At 47.1% G+C, this 19,121-nt stretch overlaps 2 protein-coding genes and 1 long non-coding RNA gene across 3 annotated transcripts; 2 read left to right on the forward strand and 1 right to left on the reverse strand.

Moving 5' to 3' along the window:
• The first annotated feature begins 1,832 nt into the window (after positions 1 to 1,832).
• LOC120423956 (chymotrypsin-like protease CTRL-1) lies at positions 1,833 to 3,612 on the forward strand. The gene is made up of 2 exons (XM_039587940.2): positions 1,833 to 2,772; positions 2,829 to 3,612. Exons 1-2 carry the CDS (start codon positions 2,236 to 2,238, stop codon positions 3,195 to 3,197), a joined length of 906 nt encoding a protein of 301 aa, XP_039443874.1. The 5' UTR covers positions 1,833 to 2,235; the 3' UTR covers positions 3,198 to 3,612.
• Positions 3,613 to 5,524: 1,912 nt separating this feature from the next.
• LOC120423930 (trypsin-1-like) lies at positions 5,525 to 18,496 on the reverse strand. Its single transcript, XM_052710223.1, has 4 exons — positions 17,901 to 18,496; positions 7,227 to 7,673; positions 5,886 to 5,935; positions 5,525 to 5,829 (listed from the first exon to the last, which is right to left on the reverse strand). Exons 1-4 carry the CDS (start codon positions 17,959 to 17,961, stop codon positions 5,542 to 5,544), a joined length of 846 nt encoding a protein of 281 aa, XP_052566183.1. The 5' UTR covers positions 17,962 to 18,496; the 3' UTR covers positions 5,525 to 5,541.
• LOC128093449 (uncharacterized) lies at positions 16,562 to 17,315 on the forward strand. The gene is made up of 3 exons (XR_008212477.1): positions 16,562 to 16,698; positions 16,788 to 16,961; positions 17,042 to 17,315. It is a non-coding gene; the product is annotated as an uncharacterized LOC128093449 (long non-coding RNA).
• Positions 18,497 to 19,121: the final 625 nt, after the last annotated feature.

Consider the following 19,121-nt stretch of genomic DNA (forward strand, 5'->3'; position numbering starts at 1 on the left):
AATTCCCGAGATCGCATAACAGCTGGGAAGAGATGAGGCAAATCGGAGGATGCTGGCAGAGAACAAAAAAAAACACATTAAATAAACGAAGTGTGTGCACAGAACGATTCTCGTCGAGGGAGTACGAATGAAATATGTTTTTCGTTACTCATTTTTACGAAGGCAAACTCTTCCACTCTCTCTCTTTCACTCTGGCCCATTATCAAACCGTTTTGCAGCTCAATTTTAAATACTCATGCACATGATATTGGCATACTCTGAGGAAAGAGGAGGTTTTGCAATTAATTTTTATTAACGAGCATGCGTTCTCGTCCCTCTCTCGCTTGCTCCTGGTTTGAACTGCCGAATTGACCTTTTTGTGTTGTTGTGTTGCATATTATTTTGCATGAGCGTGAGAGCGAGAGGGTGCAAACAGTTGCAGTTGTCATTTCGCGCGCGCGGTCGCGAATTAAAATAAAATTATTAATTAATGTTTTATTTGCAGGTCGTCGACGTTGTTTTTTATGTTGGTTCGGGCTTGATTGCACCCTCACGCGGTTGCACTTGCACTCCGTGCTGGGTTCTTGGTAGCGTCACGGTGCAGCGAAGAAGTGTAGCGCTCCTTTTGGGGCTCAAGGAAGACGACCGCCAACGTGTCCTTACGTGGTCTTCGTGGGAGGTCTCAGAACGCCATGACCACCCTGTTCTCATCGCGCGCGCTCAAAGATCATTCTGATAACGATGCCGGCCGGCACAAAGACGAACACTCTCAGAGCCGACTACGATGTCCAAGGAGGAGGGAGAGAGGATTCGCCGCCTGGTTTGAGGAGAAACCCAACGAGAATCATCTTCACCTTCTCAGTGTGTTCTTGTCCCAGCTCAAGTGTGTTCAATTCAGGCAGACCCAGAAAAAATAAATAAAATAAAATAAAATAAAATAAAAACCGTAACCGAGAGAAAGTCGGGGGGGCAGCACAAAAACACGCCCAAGTTCGTCGCGCCCATCAAATACGCCTTGAAATTTACGTTCGTAACGGGAGCGCAGCGTTCGCAGCAGGTCGGTCGCCCGTTCAACGCCTCCCTCGTCGTGGTTTGCTGCCGTGCAGAGGGAAGAGCGAACGGGGCAGTGTTGCCGATGGGAAAGCGATAAGGAGTGGTGCCGGTTTGGGTGGAAATTTTTGTTTGTGGGAAGTTTTTGCAGACTAAATAAAGATTGTTTAATTTTGCAAATCCTTTTTAGAAGTTTGCGGCACTAGCCATTACAGTAAAAATTGTGTGAATTTGGAAGGTGTTATTATGGATGGTTGAATATTGCCGCTTTTATTATGTAATTTTACATCAATTCTAAGAGGTGAAATTATACATTTTCTGATGTAAAATTACTCATTTTTTCTGAAATAAAAGATGTTCCCCATTCCCAGATGTAATAGATTTTACTGTGTTGTTATAGATAGTTCCTTAAAAATGCCTCAAACAATCAGGGGATAACTTAACACATTTGGGTTCCAAAGCCCTATGAAATTACGCTCAACCTCTGGTGGTTGGTCACTTTATCGTTTGACACTTTTTAGTTCGAACCCAGCTAATTTGACAAAGTCAAACATAAAATAGACGAACTGTCACTTTTTACACGGGACTCACACTTACTATCAAACCTAACGATTGGTAGTAGGTGTGAGCTCTTTGTAAAGAGTGTATTCATATACAAAGGTCAAGGTATTTCGAAAAATGATTCTGATAACTTTTGCTTTACTCACCTTACTTCTACTTACTTTATATAAATGCTCTTGAAATTATATCATTTTTGTTGAATATGCTTCAGATAAAATCGAAGCTCAACCATTTCGTTTAATTTATCTTCATGTTCCGTGTCAAACACCATGAATTTTGATATCCATATTGCTCAAACTTGTATAGCAGTCTCTCCAGATTGTGACCATTTCTGTCCGAATGCCACTTCCGGTCAAATGCATGAAACTACACAAAAATCTGAATCCTCGAAAAAGTTTCAAGATATTTGTGGATGGCGCCATAAAATTAAGAGATTAGTTTTTTACATAGCCTGGAATGTTACCCGGACCTAGATCCCCATGCCACCATAAATCATCGCTGCTTCCGCAAGGCAGTGATTTCATAAGATCGATTACAATTGATAAATTTAGTGATGGAGCACTGTAAAACATAGATACGGCGCTAAGTGTACTGCTTTTACTGAACCCCGTTCAAGTTTTAGTATTCTTGCAACCTTTCCACTGAATGGTTTGTTCTAATTTCAAAATCATGTTACCAACTGCATTTTTAGTTGGTTTGCTACTAATAAGCACTTTTGCAACCGAAAAGAGTGCCCGCATTTTCGGCGGTGCCCAGGTTCAACCCGGTGAACTTCCGTTCAACGCACTCATCGAGCTCACCAAGCAGGACAACTCGGTCCGAACCTCGTGCGGTTCCGTGCTGTCCATGCAGTGGATCCTGACCAGTTCCAGTTCCGTCCAGCAGGATTCGACCCGTCCCGGGGCGTTTACGGTGCACGCCGGAAAGTACGACCTGTTACAGCGGGAAGGCAGCGAACAGTCCCGGTCTGTGCAGCGGGTGCTTTGCCACCCGGAGTTTGACGGTTCGGTTGAGGGTCATAACGATATCGCGCTGCTCTTGCTGGCACAGTCGTTGAGCTTTAACGACTACGTTCAACCTGTTGCGCTGGAGACTAACGGGTTGGTCTACCCGACTGGAGTGGCCACGGTCTCTGGGTATGGTTCGATCCGGGCCGATGGGAGTAAGGCTAGTTATTTGACGGTGAGTGATTGGTATTTCAGCGGTTCTGCCCTTTTGACGTGTATATTGTATTTCAGAGATGGTCAGTTACTATTATGGCGCCGGAGGTTTGCATCGCTACTCTTGCCTCTTCCAACTTGTCCTTGTTCTGCACGGATCCGGCCACCTGTGAAGGAGATTGGGGAGCACCCCTGGTGCAGCGTCGTGGCGACCAGTGGGTCCAAATTGGCCTGATGTCTTCCGGAACGCAGTGTGTCTTCTTTGGTCCACCGACGTATTACACCCACGTGGCCAGGTTCTTCAGCTGGATCAACGAAACGATTTCGATTCCCGTTGCGGATGAACCTGACGGAGCGGTGCGACCAGTGAGCGGGGTGCTACTGATTGGGGCCCTCTTCACGGCGACGCTTTACTATCTTACTCACAAACAATACATCACGCAGTAGGCTTTGACATGTGTAAACAATGCGTCACTTTGATCAAATGTGTAATCGGTCTTTCACTATCTATCACTGCCAAACCGTTTCCAAACCATCAATCTAATTTGCATCTTTCCCACTGACCTGTCTTTGAGTGCTCGTGCCCCTCCGAATTCCTGAAGTCCTATTCAAATTTTATAATAATTTGCATACAAGCGATGTGTGCGCTTCTCGCTTGGCCGGGGGCACCCGAAAAAAATCCCACCAATCCGAACTAGCTCTCGCTTGCTCACTCACTCACCCACTCACGGTGCGCGCTCATCGCGAACCTCTCGTCGACTCACACACCCATCTCGTCATGCTGCTATCTCACTCTGGCTGCCGGGATCAAGCACGAGGTGTGAAGCAACACACACCATGCGCTTGCCTGGGGATGACTGCTGGAAAGTATGCGTTCCTGGACGGGCGAATTCGAGTTCGAACATGTGCTCGTCGAGTAGTCCTCGTTCACGACTCACACACGAGGCGCACGACGACGCGGCGGACACACATCGGCAACAGAGGATGAGCTACTTGAGTTTTGAGAGACGCCTACTCTGTTTGAAATGTCAAGTTTGTCATAAAACTTATTTACGTTCAGAATTTGTAAATTTTCGATTTAAAATAAAAGTTTTTTAATGTCATAAAATTGCTTTTAAGGTTGTCTAAAATTCTGAAGGTGCGTCTGAACTCCTTAAGAAAATAGCTTGTAATAGAGAAATAATTAGTTTTACAGTTTCTCAAAATGTTTAAATGTAGTTTGTGTTAAAAATTTAAAACCTCCAAAACAAAACAAAGCAGAAATCTCGCCACAAGGGGTCCAACACATCCCTGCCGTTGCCAGAGAACCATGACCATCGGCAACAGCGGTCCGCTTGACGCAGGGGCCAATTTCGACATCGCTCGTCGGGGTAGCAGTGCCAGGATCACAGCAAGCCACGAAGGCAAGCAACTGACTCGTCAAGAAGCGGTATCGAATCGTCAACGCAAACAAACATCAAAGAAACCAAACAACAACACCACACTCATAGCAACAATACAAAACTCGAAACAACAAAGTAACTCGAATCGAACAGGAGGCCGAACCGACGCAGTAGGCCTCTCGCACCCGATGGCCTGCAGAGTTCTTTGACCCCAGGCCCAGAACCACTTCCTTCGAATGCTGCGCTTTTGCTAATCGTCCCCGGTTCGCGAAGTTCAAGTAGAAGAGTTTCGTCGCACTCGGTCGGAATGACCGGAAGTAAGTCGACTAATGTGTGTGCGGTGAGCGTGAGGCGCTGCTGCAACTGCGAAGCAGTTTCGCAGTGTTGGCTTTGGCCCTCGCCAAGATTGTTGACCCCTTGCGACGGCGGCTTGCTACGATTGTCCGTCACCAATGTCTGAGAAAGAGAGAAGTGAAATTCATCCCCTCCAGATTGTAACAGAGTCTCAGAAGTGCGTACAGGTCGCGTGCGCGTCTTGGTGACAACGGTGTGATCTCGGTATCTCGCCTGCCGGAGCTCCTCCTGTCCAGAGCGCCGGCGAATCGCGTGTGCGATGTCTTTGAACTCACTCGGGCCACAGTGGTCCGAACGCCGGTAGTCTTCTCGAAAATGAGCGTTGCCAGTGGCAGCTTCGCATGAATCGCAGTAGGTTTCCCAAAAAACCCGCACAGGTCAACCATACATGAAGCCACGAAATAGTCGTGGTTTCCGAAGAAACCCGCCACAAATCGTCGAAACTCCGTTCAAGGTGTCGCCCCGCCAGTAGGCGACGACGCAAAAAGTCTCTCACGGGAAGGACCCCCTGCCGCAAACGCGACCGATAGAAACCGGGACCGCCTACTTAGATCGCCAATAGAAACGCGGCATTCCCGAACGATTCCCGGGGCCGCCAGCCGGGCCCGACTTCGTGGGATGATTCATTTTCCAGCAAAATTGAAATCGACACACCAAGAACCAAGAACGCTACGCAGGTGGAATTCCATGCCGGGTTTAACGCAGGTTTTAAATGATATCAACCGTTACCAGCCAAAGTCGAGACTTGGTCGAGAACGACGTTAAGTTCTTTTGGAATGACCTCTTTTTGTTTCTGCTGCTGGGTGCTCGCGCTTGGACGAGTGAACTCGGAACTGTACAAGCAGCAGCTGCTGCTGTGTATCGAAGTAGCCCTGAAAATATAGAACAATCCAAGACGCAGCCCTCATACTGGCCAGGCATACTTCGATGTTTTCAACGGAGAGTTGACTCTTTGACATGGTTGACTAAAATGCACAAGTCATGTGTACTTTATTACTGAATTATTCTTAAAATATTTGTTGAAATTCTTCACGTTACTTTCAAACCTCACAATCCTATCTCATATTCTCCTTGATCCAATCAATAAAGCTGGACACGGTCGTGAACACCGCCGGTTTCTCCTCCATCCCGCAGGGTACCGCTCCCCAGGAGGCAACTCCAACGAGTACCGGATGGCTCCCATCCTCGTCAAACTTGGCCAGTGGACCCCCAGAATCACCAGAGCAGACACTACGTGACCCGTCTTCCGGCCCAGCACACGTATTGGACAGCGCGTCCGGATTGCCCTCCTGGAACCAGAATCTGTAACACGTTTTGAAGTCTACGATCGGTAGAACCGCTTTCTGCAAAAATAACAAACAATTATTAATCCATCAAATCCATCAAGTCAGCATCATACCCTCAACTTCTCCGGATACATCGGCCTGTTCGTCGTCGACGTTGACCCCCCCCCCACCCCCCCCCCCCCCCCCCCCCCCCCCCCCCCCCCCCCCCCCCCCCCCCCCCCCCCCACCCCCCCCCCCCCCCCCCCCCCCCACCCCCCCCACCCCCCCCCCCCCCCCCCCCCCCCCCCCCCCCCCCCCCCCCCCCCCCCCCCCCCCCCCCCCCCCCCCCCCCCCCCCCCCCCCCCCCCCCCACCCCCCCCCCCCCCCCCCCCCCCCCCCCACCCCCCCCCCCCCCCCCCCCCCCCCCCCCCCCCCCACCCCCCCCCCCCCCCCCCCCCCCCCCCCCCCCCCCCCCCCCCCCCCACCCCCCCCCCCCACCCCCCCCCCCCCCCCCCCCCCCCCACCCCCCCCCCCCCCCCCCCCCCCCCCACCCCCCCCCCCCCCCCCCCCCCCCCCCCCCCCCCCCCCCCCCCCCCCCCCCCCCCCCCCCCCCCCCCCCACCCCCCCCCCCCCCCCCCCCCCCCCCCCCCCCCCCCCCCCCACCCCCCCCCCCCCCCCCCCCCCCCCCCCCCCCCCCCCCCCCCCCCCCCCCCCCCCCCCCCCCCCCCCCCCCCCCCCCCCCCCCCCCCCCCCCCCCCCCCCCCCACCCCCCCCCACCCCCCCCCCCCCCCCCCCCCCCCCCCCCCCCCCCCCCCCCCCCCCCCCCCCCCCCCCCACCCCCCCCCCCCCACCCCCCCCCCCCCCCCCCCCCCCCCCCCCCACCCCCCCACCCCCCCCCCCCCACCCCCCCCCCCCCCCCCCCCCCCCCCCCCCCCCCCCCCCCCCCACCCCCCCCCCCCCCCCCCCCCCCCCACCCCCCCCCACCCCCCCCCCCCCCCCCCCCCCCCCCCCCCCCCCCCCCCCCCCCCCCCCCCCCCCCCCCCCCCCCCCCACCCCCCCCCCCCCTCCCCCCCCCCCCCCCCCCCCCCCCCCCCCCCCCCCCCCCTCCCCCCCCCCCCCCACCCCCCCCCCCCCCCCCCCCCCCCCCCCCCCCCCACCCCCCCCCCCCCCCCCCCACCCCCCCCCCCCCCCCCCCCCCCCCCCCCCCCCCCCCCCCCCCCCCCCCCCCCCCCCCCCCCCCCCCCCCCCCCCCCCCCCCCCCCCCCCCACCCCCCCCCCCCCTCCCCCCCCCCCCCCCCCCCCCCCCCCCCCCCCCCCCCCCCCCCCCCCCCCCCCCCCCCCCCCCACCCCCCCCCCCCCCCCCCCCCCCCCCACCCCCCCCCCCCCCCCACCCCCCCCCCCCCACCCCCCCCCCCCCCCCCCCCCCCCCCCCCCCCCCCCCCCCCCCCCCCCCCCCCCCTCCCCCCCCCCCCCCCACCCGGAGGCCACGCAATCCCCGGAGAACTTCTCATACTGCTTTGGCAGCGCGATCGGAGCGATTTTATCGTTAAACTTGTACGACCTCTCCACCTGAATCAACCCAATATCGTAAGGACAAACGCCCCCGCAGTAATCCTTATGGATCACAAACTTGACCGCCCTCCGTCTCTGCTCGCCGCCCTCGGTCTTGGTCGTGTCGTGATCCCCAGCTACGGCATCAATCCAACCGCCGCGGGTGAACCGGATCCGACAATGAGCGGCCGAAATGACCCAGTTTCGATTCAGCAGCGATCCGCCGCAAAAGTGTACCGGCGCCCGGGACGAGTTACGGCCAAAGTTCCACTGGAGCGATATCTGGTACGGAAACTCGTGCCGGGTGGCCTCCACACCGCCGACGATCTTGTCCACTCCGGAAGGTGGGCGTGTGTCCGTTTCGGCGTGGACTGAATTGGGGATAGAATAAGCACAATTTATAAGATATTTCACTACAAATGTGGAATAATCAAAATAGACATTTCGTCGTAGTCGTGCTATTTTGTCGCACGTTCATTTAGTCTCAAATTGAGTTAGTAACGCCATTTTGTGCAGCTCATAATGCCTCACCTTTTGACCTTCACAGATCCCCAAAATTCGATATCAATCCTCTTCATATGAAAAAAATTTCAATCTTGTCGTGCTATCTTGACACACCATAAAAATTGCTGTATGTGCGCCAAAGAATTTCAGGTCAGAATGCGTTTGACACACGTACATGCCCGAATACCGTAAACGTTTGTTATTATAACTCGGGATTCCGGTAACCGAATTTGACCAAATTTGGGGACAATGCACAGAATGGTCAACCAAACAAATGTGCGCTGTTTCCAAGATAAATCTACCTAAAGTATGAAATTTGATATTTTTTTGAATTTTTGACAAAGAACTTTGTCCTAAGGTTTCTATACGGGGTGTCAATCCAAAATTTTCGCGAAGCGAAAACGTTACGTGACGAATTCCCCTCTCGGCAAATTTCCCCTCTTTTTGGTGCACGCTGGTTGGTTGAACAAACGTTTCCCAATCAGTCAATATAGAGACGTGAGATTGATGTATCTAAAATCACCCCCACTCTACCTCATAATTTTCGGATCGTCGACGCGGCAAAAAGCGAATAAGGAGATGTAGGAGAATGGGTGCAAAGAGGCGGGGCATACGTCCCCGATCTAAATTAACAAAACTCGGCTCGGTCGGTCCCGGAAATTCAGTCTGTTGCTGGCCGTCGACGAGAACACATCAGCAGCAGATGGCCTGGTGGCCCGTTTGCAGACGGCCTGGAGGCCCGGGAGCAGATAGCCTGGAGGCATGGACACGCCAAGACATGCCAGCCGGCATGAGCGGGAATTGGAATTGGCCACCACTTGGAGTGGCCGGAGTCCCCGGCGGGTGTTCCGATAGGGGACTTTTCCCGAACCATAAGAGTTGGGGCAATATGGGTATCAAACTTTAGGGTTTTTGATACTGGACATGACATTTGACATTTCGGCAGTAGTGGCCACAATCCGGAGTGGCCGGAGGCCCCGCGGATGTTCCGATGGGGGGACATTTGCCGAACCATAAGAGTTGGTACAATATGGGTATCAAACTTTAGGGTTTTTGATACTGGACATGAAATTTGACATTTCGGCAGTAGTGGCCACCACCTGGAGTGGCCGGAGGCCCCGGGGATGTTCCGATGGGGGGACATTTGACGAACCATAAGAGTTGGGGCAATATGGGTATCAAACTTTAGGGTTTTTGATACTGGATATGAAATTTGACATTTCGGCAGTAGTGGCCACCACCTGGAGTGGCCGGAGGCCCCGGGGATGTTCCGATGGGGGGACATTTGACGAACCATAAGAGTTGGGGCAATATGGGTATCAAACTTTAGGGTTTTTGATACTGGACATGAAATTTGACATTTCGGCAGTAGTGGCCACAATCCGGAGTGGCCGGAGGCCCCGGGGATGTTCCGATGGGGGGACATTTGATGAACCATAAGAGTTGGGGCAATATGGGTATCAAACTTTAGGGTTTTTGATACTGGATATGAAATTTGACATTTCGGCAGTAGTGGCCACAATCCGGAGTGGCCGGAGGCCCCGCGGATGTTCCGATGGGGGGACATTTGCCGAACCATAAGAGTTGGGGCAATATGGGTATCAAACTTTAGGGTTTTTGATACTGGACATGAAATTTGACATTTCGGCAGTAGTGGCCACAATCCGGAGTGGCCGGAGGCCCCGCGGATGTTCCGATGGGGGAACATTTGCCGAACCATAAGAGTTGGGGCAATATGGGTATCAAACTGTAGGGTTTTTGATACTGGACATGAAATTTGACATTTCGGCAGTAGTGGCCACAATCCGGAGTGGCCGGAGGCCCCGGGGATGTTCCGATGGGGGGACATTTGACGAACCATAAGAGTTGGGGCAATATGGGTATCAAACTTTAGGGTTTTTGATACTGGATATGAAATTTGACATTTCGGCAGTAGTGGCCACAATCCGGAGTGGCCGGAGGCCCCGCGGATGTTCCGATGGGGGGACATTTGCCGAACCATAAGAGTTGGGGCAATATGGGTATCAAACTTTAGGGTTTTTGATACTGGACATGAAATTTGACATTTCGGCAGTAGTGGCCACAATCCGGAGTGGCCGGAGGCCCCGCGGATGTTCCGATGGGGGAACATTTGCCGAACCATAAGAGTTGGGGCAATATGGGTATCAAACTGTAGGGTTTTTGATACTGGACATGAAATTTGACATTTCGGCAGTAGTGGCCACAATCCGGAGTGGCCGGAGGCCCCGGGGATGTTCCGATGGGGGGACATTTGACGAACCATAAGAGTTGGGGCAATATGGGTATCAAACTTTAGGGTTTTTGATACTGGACATGACATTTGACATTTCCGCAGTAGTGGCCACAATCCGGAGTGGCCGGAGGACCCGCGGGTGTTCCGATGGGGGGACATTTGCCGAACCATAAGAGTTGGGGCAATATGGGTATCAAACTTTAGGGTTTTTGATACTGGACATGAAATTTGACATTTCGGCAGTAGTGGCCACCACCTGGAGTGGCCGGAGGCCCCGGGGATGTTCCGATGGGGGGACATTTGACGAACCATAAGAGTTGGGGCAATATGCTGGACATGAAATTTGACATTTCGGCAGTAGTGGCCACAATCCGGAGTGGCCGGAGGCCCCGGGGATGTTCCGATGGGGGACATTTGACGAACCATAAGAGTTGGGGCAATATGGGTATCAAACTTTAGGGTTTTTGATACTGGATATGAAATTTGACATTTCGGCAGTAGTGGCCACAATCCGGAGTGGCCGGAGGCCCCGCGGATGTTCCGATGGGGGGACATTTGCCGAACCATAAGAGTTGGGGCAATATGGGTATCAAACTTTAGGGTTTTTGATACTGGACATGAAATTTGACATTTCGGCAGTAGTGGCCACCACCTGGAGTGGCCGGAGGCCCCGGGGATGTTCCGATGGGGGGACATTTGACGAACCATAAGAGTTGGGGCAATATGGGTATCAAACTTTAGGGTTTTTGATACTGGACATGAAATTTGACATTTCGGCAGTAGTGGCCACCACCTGGAGTGGCCGGAGGCCCCGGGGATGTTCCGATGGGGGGACATTTGACGAACCATAAGAGTTGGGGCAATATGGGTATCAAACTTTAGGGTTTTTGATACTGGACATGAAATTTGACATTTCGGCAGTAGTGGCCACCACCTGGAGTGGCCGGAGGCCCCGGGGATGTTCCGATGGGGGGACATTTGACGAACCATAAGAGTTGGGGCAATATGGGTATCAAACTTTAGGGTTTTTGATACTGGATATGAAATTTAACATTTCGGCAGTAGTGGCCACAATCCGGAGTGGCCGGAGGCCCCGGGGATGTTCCGATGGGGGGACATTTGCCGAACCATAAGAGTTGAGGCAATATGGGTATCAAACTTTAGGGTTTTTGATACTGGATATGAAATTTGACATTTCGGCAGTAGTGGCCACAATCCGGAGTGGCCGGAGGCCCCGCGGATGTTCCGATGGGGGAACATTTGCCGAACCATAAGAGTTGGGGCAATATGGGTATCAAACTGTAGGGTTTTTGATACTGCACATGAAATTTGACATTTTGGCAGTAGTGGCCACCACCTGGAGTGGCCGGAGGCCCCGGGGATTTTCCGATAGGGGGACATTTGCCGAACCATAAGAGTTGGGGCAATATGGGTATCAAACTTTAGGGTTTTTGATACTGGATATGAAATTTAACATTTCGGCAGTAGTGGCCACAATCCGGAGTGGCCGGAGGCCCCGGGGATGTTCCGATGGGGGGACATTTGCCGAACCATAAGAGTTGGGGCAATATGGGTATCAAACTTTAGGGTTTTTGCCGAACCATAAGAGTTGGGCCAATATGGGTATCAAACTTTAGGGTTTTTGATACTGGATATGAAATTTGACATTTCGGCAGTAGTGGCCACAATCCGGAGTGGCCGGAGGCCCCGCGGGTGTTCCGATGGGGGGACATTTGCGGAACCATAAGAGTTGGGGCAATATGGGTATCAAACTTTAAGGTTTTTGATACTGAACATGAAATTTGACATTTCGGCAGTAGTGGCCACAATACGGAGTGGCCGAAGGCCCCGCGGATGTTCCAATGGGGGACATTTGCGGAACCATTAGAGTTGGGGCAATATGGGTATCAAACTTTAGGGTTTTTGATAGTGGACATGAAATTTGATATTTCAGCAGTAGTGGCCACAATCCGGAGTGGCCGGAGGCCCCGGGGATGTTCCGATGGGGGGACATTTGCCGAATCATAAGAGTTGGGGCAATATGGGTATTAAACTTTATGGATTTTGATACTGGACATGAAATTTGAAATTTCGGCAGTAGTGGCCACACTTCGAAGTGGCCGGAGGCCCCGGGGATGTTCCGATGGGGGGACATTTGCCGAACCATAAGAGTTGGGGAAAAATGACTGTTAAACTTCTGAAATCTGTTTCTGGAAATTTAGAATAACTATTTCGTAATCAATTAGAGCCCTGAATAGGGTAGTTCAGCTCCACTTGCAATTTTCATCCCCTTAGTTCGATAGGACGTTGATATTATGTCTTAAAACTTTACAAATCAAACAGCCTGTTTCAGAGCCACGAAATAGACCACAAATGAGTTGTCTAGTGTAATTATAAAGGAATCATGGGGAAATTTGGATCGGACGTTCTAATCGAAAATTTCAACAATCATCTAGCAAAGTTCTTTGTCATACTGGTCATGTGTAACATAACCACCTGCACCTTTTAGTTCTATTTCACAATTTCACATTTCAGGCCCATTTGCTTAGAATTTATGATTTAGGTAATATTTTCATCAGAAAAATTAAAACAATCAACAAAAAAAATCCTGAAATTTTTAAACAAAATGTGTCTACTTGGTTTATGGATGGCCCCTTTGCTTAAAATGTATAATTTAAATAATATTTTCATCAAAAAAAAAATTGAAATGCATGTAATATTTTTACCAAAAATATATTAGAAAAAATCCGGAAATAAAAAAAAATGTCTACGTGGTAAATGCATGGCCCTTTGCTTAGAATTTATAATTTAGGTAATATTTTCATCAGAAAAATTAAAACAGTCAACAACAAAAAAATCCTGAAATTTTTTAACAACATTTGTCTACGTGGTCCATGGATGGCCCCCTTTGCTTATATTGTATAATTTAAATTAAATATATTTTCATCAGAAAAAAAATTCACAAATTTAAAATGCAGGTAATATTTTTACAAAAAAAAAATTATGCAAAAATATAAAAAATACGGAAATCAAAAAAATGTCAACGTGGTTGATGCATTGCCCCTTTGCTTAGAATTAATATTTTAGGTTATATTTTTATCAGAAAAATTAAAACCATCAACAACAAAAAAATCCTGAACTTTTTAACAAAATGTGTCTACGTGGTTTATGGATGGCCCCTTGCTTAAAATGAATAGTTTAATTAATATTTTCATCAGAAAAAAAACAAAATAATCTCGAATTTTAGATAAAGGTAATATTTTAACCCCGGAAATTGAAAAAAAATATGTCTACGTGGCTTATGGATGGCCCCTTTGCTTAAAATGTATAATATAAATAATATTTTTATCCGAAAAATTAGAAAAAAAACTTGAAATTTCAACAATTGTGTCAACGTGGTTTATGGATGGCCCTTTTGCTTGGTCAAGGCTCAAAAATTTTCTTTTATAATTTTATAAAACTTATCAAAAGACCAATTTTTTTTAAGATAGTGTTTATGCTGAGATTTTTCAGCCTTTGTTGTGACCTAGCCTTTCGCATAAAATTTAACTTGCACTGTTTCGCGATATTTGAGATCTAACTTAGCTTATTTTCAACCTTAAAATGGCTATTACTTTTGACCGTTGAGTCCAGCGTATGTGTTTTTAGAGTTCTAAAAGTGCTAGGAACATGATCTTTGGAGCTTCCATAGTCAAAAAAAAAATTGCACATTTTTTCCACGTTTTTCAAAAATTCAGATTTTTGTGAAAAAAGCAACAATGCCAAATGAATTTTGACTTGTTCCATACAAGTCAAAATTCATTTGGCATTGTTTCTTTTTCACAAAAATCTGAATTTTTGAAAAACGTGGAAAAAATGTGCATTTTTTTTTTACTTTATTATAATATGGCTGTTTTAATCTTTCTTTTATCTTTCTTTTTTAATCTTTGTAGGAAATTTTCTGACTTTTTACAAATATTACTTAGAGTTGTCCCGCCCGTGTGGATCAATCGTACCGCGCACTGGACCCACAATCCAGAGGTTGCTGGTTCGAATCCCGCGGCGGGCGCTCTAAAATTCTAAGTGTAAATATGGGTATCCGGCGCCGTCGCTCCGTGCCGTACTCAAACACTTAGGAGCCCAGGGCGGCGAAGTCCTTGTAGTTAAAAGGAAGACACTAGTGGTTGGTACTAGCAATGGTGGCCGACAGCTATAAAGTCAACTTCGTTTTTACTTAGAGTTGGCCATAACTTGAAAGCGTTGCCCGACATCAAATTTAATATAAAGTTTGATTGCAAATTTGATTTTACATTTTAAAATAAAATCAAAAAAAGTACTTTTTCCCACGTTTTTCAAAAGCTATGATTTTTTTTTTTCAAAAAGTGGCATTTGTCCATCAAAAAATTATATTTTCCAAAAAGGGTTATTTGGCGCAATTATTTTGTTTCTGAAAAGTCGAATGCAAAAACAAGTAATTTGTTTAAAGAGTGTCACTTTTTTTCTGGGAAATCTTTAGCAATATCTACAATTTTGCCGAATTCATTCGCAAGAAACAGATTTTGCATATTTCATATCCTGCCAAAATTGTATGGAGACGCGATGGATGAGCTTATTATGAAAAATGTCTTCTTGAGTCATAGAAAAAGTACACTTAAAGTTTCAACCAAATAAAAAATACAACAAATAATCGTTGTTCGACCTGCCCGAGAATTGATCTGAAGTAACTGATAAAACTTGTCGTAGAAGGCGTAGATTGCGAATTAAAATATTGGTGTCTTGGACAAAGTTGCTTGGATTGGCATTAGAGCGTCCAATTTCCCGGGGTTACAAAATTCCCGGGAAACGGGAAATTTTCAACAAATTTCCCGGGAAATTCCGGGAATTCCCGGGAAATTTGCAATTTATCGAAAATTGTTCTGATCCTGGTTTTTGGTTAATATTTTGCAACAAAATAGTATAAAATAGCAACTATAATGGTCAAAATAAGTGTTAGCTTTCATTAAATGCCTTGACTGCTTGTAAAAAAACATACAACTTCAAGAAAATATATAAAGTTTCTAAATATATAAGCTGTCTTTCAATTCGTTCAAAATATCAAAAAAATAATGATTAATATTTTGTATTGATAAGAAGTAGCTAGGTATATTTTTTTAATCACAGAGTTTAGAAAGTGAGTAAATGAATTCATGCTCCAAAACGATAAAATTGCCTTTGAATACGTTTCTGTGAGAGAATATGATAAAGAATAAAATTGATAATTTAGTTGATATGAAAAAAATGCAGCAAATATGTTTTTCATTGCAAAACATTTAAATGAAAAAAAAGAAGAAAATATGTTTTTCATGGCAAATATTTTATCCAGAACGAATCTTACTGGTTTATTCTCATGAACAAAAAGATAAGCATTGAATATACCCTAAAAATCCGCTAATCACTAGAAATACCATTTTTATGTAATCACAACTCAAAGTTTTCAAATGTTTGGAGCGAATAATTGAAATATGTTTGCATTTTTTGGGCACTTTTTATATAATACGAAGAAGTTTTTTAATGATTTTTTAATGATTCGGCCTAATAAAAGACTTCGGTTGAAAGAATTTTCATAGAAAAAAAAGTTGTTTAGTAGTTTCAGATTTAAACCTTACGCCCTTGGTAGCTCTAGTGCTCTATACATTTTTAACTTTTGACTGTAATTTCTCGAACACTTTTAAACAAATTAACCTAATTCTTCTAGCAAAAATCTTCTTAGAGACATTGAATGATACCAATTCAATTTTCATCCAATTTGGTCATGGTAAACAGAACGTAAAAAAATCATTTTTGCAATTCCGTCGTGAAACTACTTGCTTTTCCTGTCATTTTTGAACGACGCCTACTTTTCTGTACCAAAATTAACATAATCGAATAGCAACACTTTTCAAAATAAATGCTGAAAAGTTCTACTTTTCAGCACTAAAATGGGTGCTGAAAAGTTGAACTTTTCAGCACTTGTTTCGAAAAGTAACACTTTTCAAAAAAAATTTTTTGATTTAAACGATTTATTGACAAAATACATGAAAATTTGACTTAAAATTTCACTCAATGGGTGTTTTTCGGAATTGCAAAAAATGTTGTATGGAACTCGTTGCAAAACTTGATTTTTTCAGCACTCTTCGTATTTATCCAACTCGGTGAACCTCGTTGGATAAATGTCCGACTCGTGCTGAAAAAATCCTCTTTTTGCAACTTGTTGCATAAACTACTATTTTGATCTTGCACACTAAAAAATTCTTAATATTACACTGAACGGAATTTAAGATTCAATGTAAATATGATGGATGTAATTCAAAACCTGACGTAGAATTATGTTTCATTGGATGCTGAATCACTTTTTCTCATTTGAATCACAATATAAAATATTCAATCAATTATCGTGTAAAATTAATCATTATTTGACTTGATTTTGTGTTCTATTTGATGCACATCATTGGAGCGTGTTTTAAGATGTAATTTTATGTTGCACTTAACTGAATATTAAAACAATTTGACCGTTCTCTCTTGAGAGTGCAAGGCAAACGTCAGCCATCTTCGTGTTCTGCAAATCGGTGCGTGTTGAGTTTTCGTGTTAAAAAAACTGAAACCCCTTGATAATTCGAGGTTTATTCAGTAAAAATATTAAAGTAAGTACTAATAAACTGCAGCTGCAATGAGAGCTAAACATACATGAATTGCAAAAGGATAACCAAAGCCTGTTTATTTCTATTGCTAGCTGAACGACGATTCTCCGGAGGTTGCCGAAGGTTAAACGGAAAATATGCCCTTCGTTGGTGCTACGGGATCGGTCCGGCAACCCACTCCACCTAAGCAACAATCAAATTGGCCGCCGTGAGTGCTTCAAGATCAAGCAGAAGTTGTGTTAAAATATTAACGAAAAACGAAAGATGTGAGTGTGTGTGTGTGTGGTGATAAAAATAAATGTTACATTGACGATGACTAACAAACTTGTTTTCATTTCTAACCTAGAAAAATCACACCAATACCAGCAGGTGGACCACTAAAATTACATCAATATGAAAATTACATCAAAGAATATTCAGCTCGTGTAAAATTCAATGCGCCTTCATAGGCTAGAAAGAAACATGTAATTTTCAAATCTGCTGTAATTTTGTAGCAGATATGACGCTCCAGTTATGTGCATCGAATTAACAGAAAATTACACGATTATTTTTTGGTGTGTAGTTGTGAATGCTTCAGAAATTAATATCATCTGAAATAAATCTTGACGTGAAACTTTCAGACGAACTGGTTAGTTTTGTAAGAACAGTTAATTGAATTTAATAAAATTAAATTTAGTTCTTTCATTATTTTTTTTTGTATGTTTCAAAAATGTACCAAAATATAAAGAAAATATATACTTCCGCTTGAATTTCGGGAATTCCCGGGAAATTTAGAAGTTTCCCGGGAAACGGGAAATATTTTTTTCCGGGAAATCCCGGGAATTCCCGGGATTTTTTTTTCCCGGGACGGGAAATTGGACGCTCTAATTGGCATGCTTATCAACATTTTAGAAGAAAAAAAAATCCCAAAAAATATTCCCAGAAAGTTACATTTTCTAAAACGCTCTATTCGTTAATCAGTAATCGTCCTAATTTTCAACCAAGCTAAAAATTATCAATTGAATTTGGACCACTGTGCACGGTGTGAAAAATGATGCAGTTCACTTTTTGTACATGGGCAATATTCGATTTAAAATATCATATTTTCGCCAAAAACGGGCAAAAAAATACTAAGAGAATTTAACAAATCAAAATTTCACACCGAGGCCATCGTTTTGTTTGTGATTGAATTTTTAATGCAAAACATACTGTTAGTGTACCCTTACCAAACAAATTACGCCCGAAGACAAACAGCACTGGCACTATTGACCAACGGATCAATACCATTTTACGTAATATTGACTTTTCTTCCTGTGCAAGGCTACAAATAGACCACAACCGCGCGCCTGATTTTCCACTGAACTGGCCATCCCGTCCCGGATGTGGTCCTATTTATAAGCTAGAACGGTCCTGAACTTGGTAGGCCTTGGCCTAACAACAAAACTAGTAATGCACTCGTGCAGAGCCAACTGTAATCTGCCCCAATGCTAAATTATTAACCGGTGACCGGTTGACCCGCACCATTTCTTCGCGGCGACCGACCGAGTTAGGAACCAGTTGGGTGGGACACCCCGTCGTCGTCGGAGCGGTGCGGTGCATCTGCAACCCAACCCAACTCTCACTATTTCACCTTGCTGCCGAGACTAGGCTCTAATAACAGCGGCTCTAGCGTTTGCACTGCCGTGGAAATAGGAGAAAATCGCGAAGAAAATCATCTCCCGGCGCGCGTGGAAATCTTGTGCGCCTCCCACGTGGCATGGACCTTTGGTGATGGCGTGAGGCGTAAAACCGCACCAGACATGTGGGGCCACCACAAGCTCGCCGGTGGGGGGTGCCGCGCCCACCACGGATTAACCTGCTACTTAGAGAGGCGGCTTTGGTGGTGGCCTCCTGCCGGCCATGGCCTGCTGCTACTGGGGGACGATTTACGAAATCTCGAGAAAAAGACGACCCGCAAATCCTCCCCTCGGTGCTTGGAGCCGGGCTGGCCGTGGTGGGGATAATCCCCAAATCCCCAAACGGGGGAATAATCGTTGGAACCCCTCTTTTTTTAATTTTGGATGAGCGCGAAAAAAAAAACACTCATCCAAATCGCAGAGTTTCGGGGGCACGTGCAGCTCACACCTCGGCACGGTTTCAGTTTTCTACATTTTCTTCAAAAATTTCACCGTGCTTCACAGGGTCGGATGATCCGCAGGGGAGGTTGTTGTAGTAAACGATAGCGCACCAACGACCAACCATCGGAGAAGGCCTTGAGAGTTCTTCTGCTTGCCGGTTTATGCCACCGCGACGACGCGATTGCGTGGGCGTTTGTTTGGGTGCGATGGAGGAACACGTGCGAAGGTGTGCTCGACGAGCCGGGGCAAGGTCGAACCAAGTTGGCTGTGGTGGTGGGAGTTGGGCGTGGGAACATGAGTATGGGGAGCAATCATGAAAACGAAACATAA

This window comes from Culex pipiens, chromosome 3 (assembly GCF_016801865.2).
Source record: "Culex pipiens pallens isolate TS chromosome 3, TS_CPP_V2, whole genome shotgun sequence".
Classification (NCBI taxonomy): Eukaryota; Metazoa; Arthropoda; class Insecta; order Diptera; family Culicidae; genus Culex; species Culex pipiens.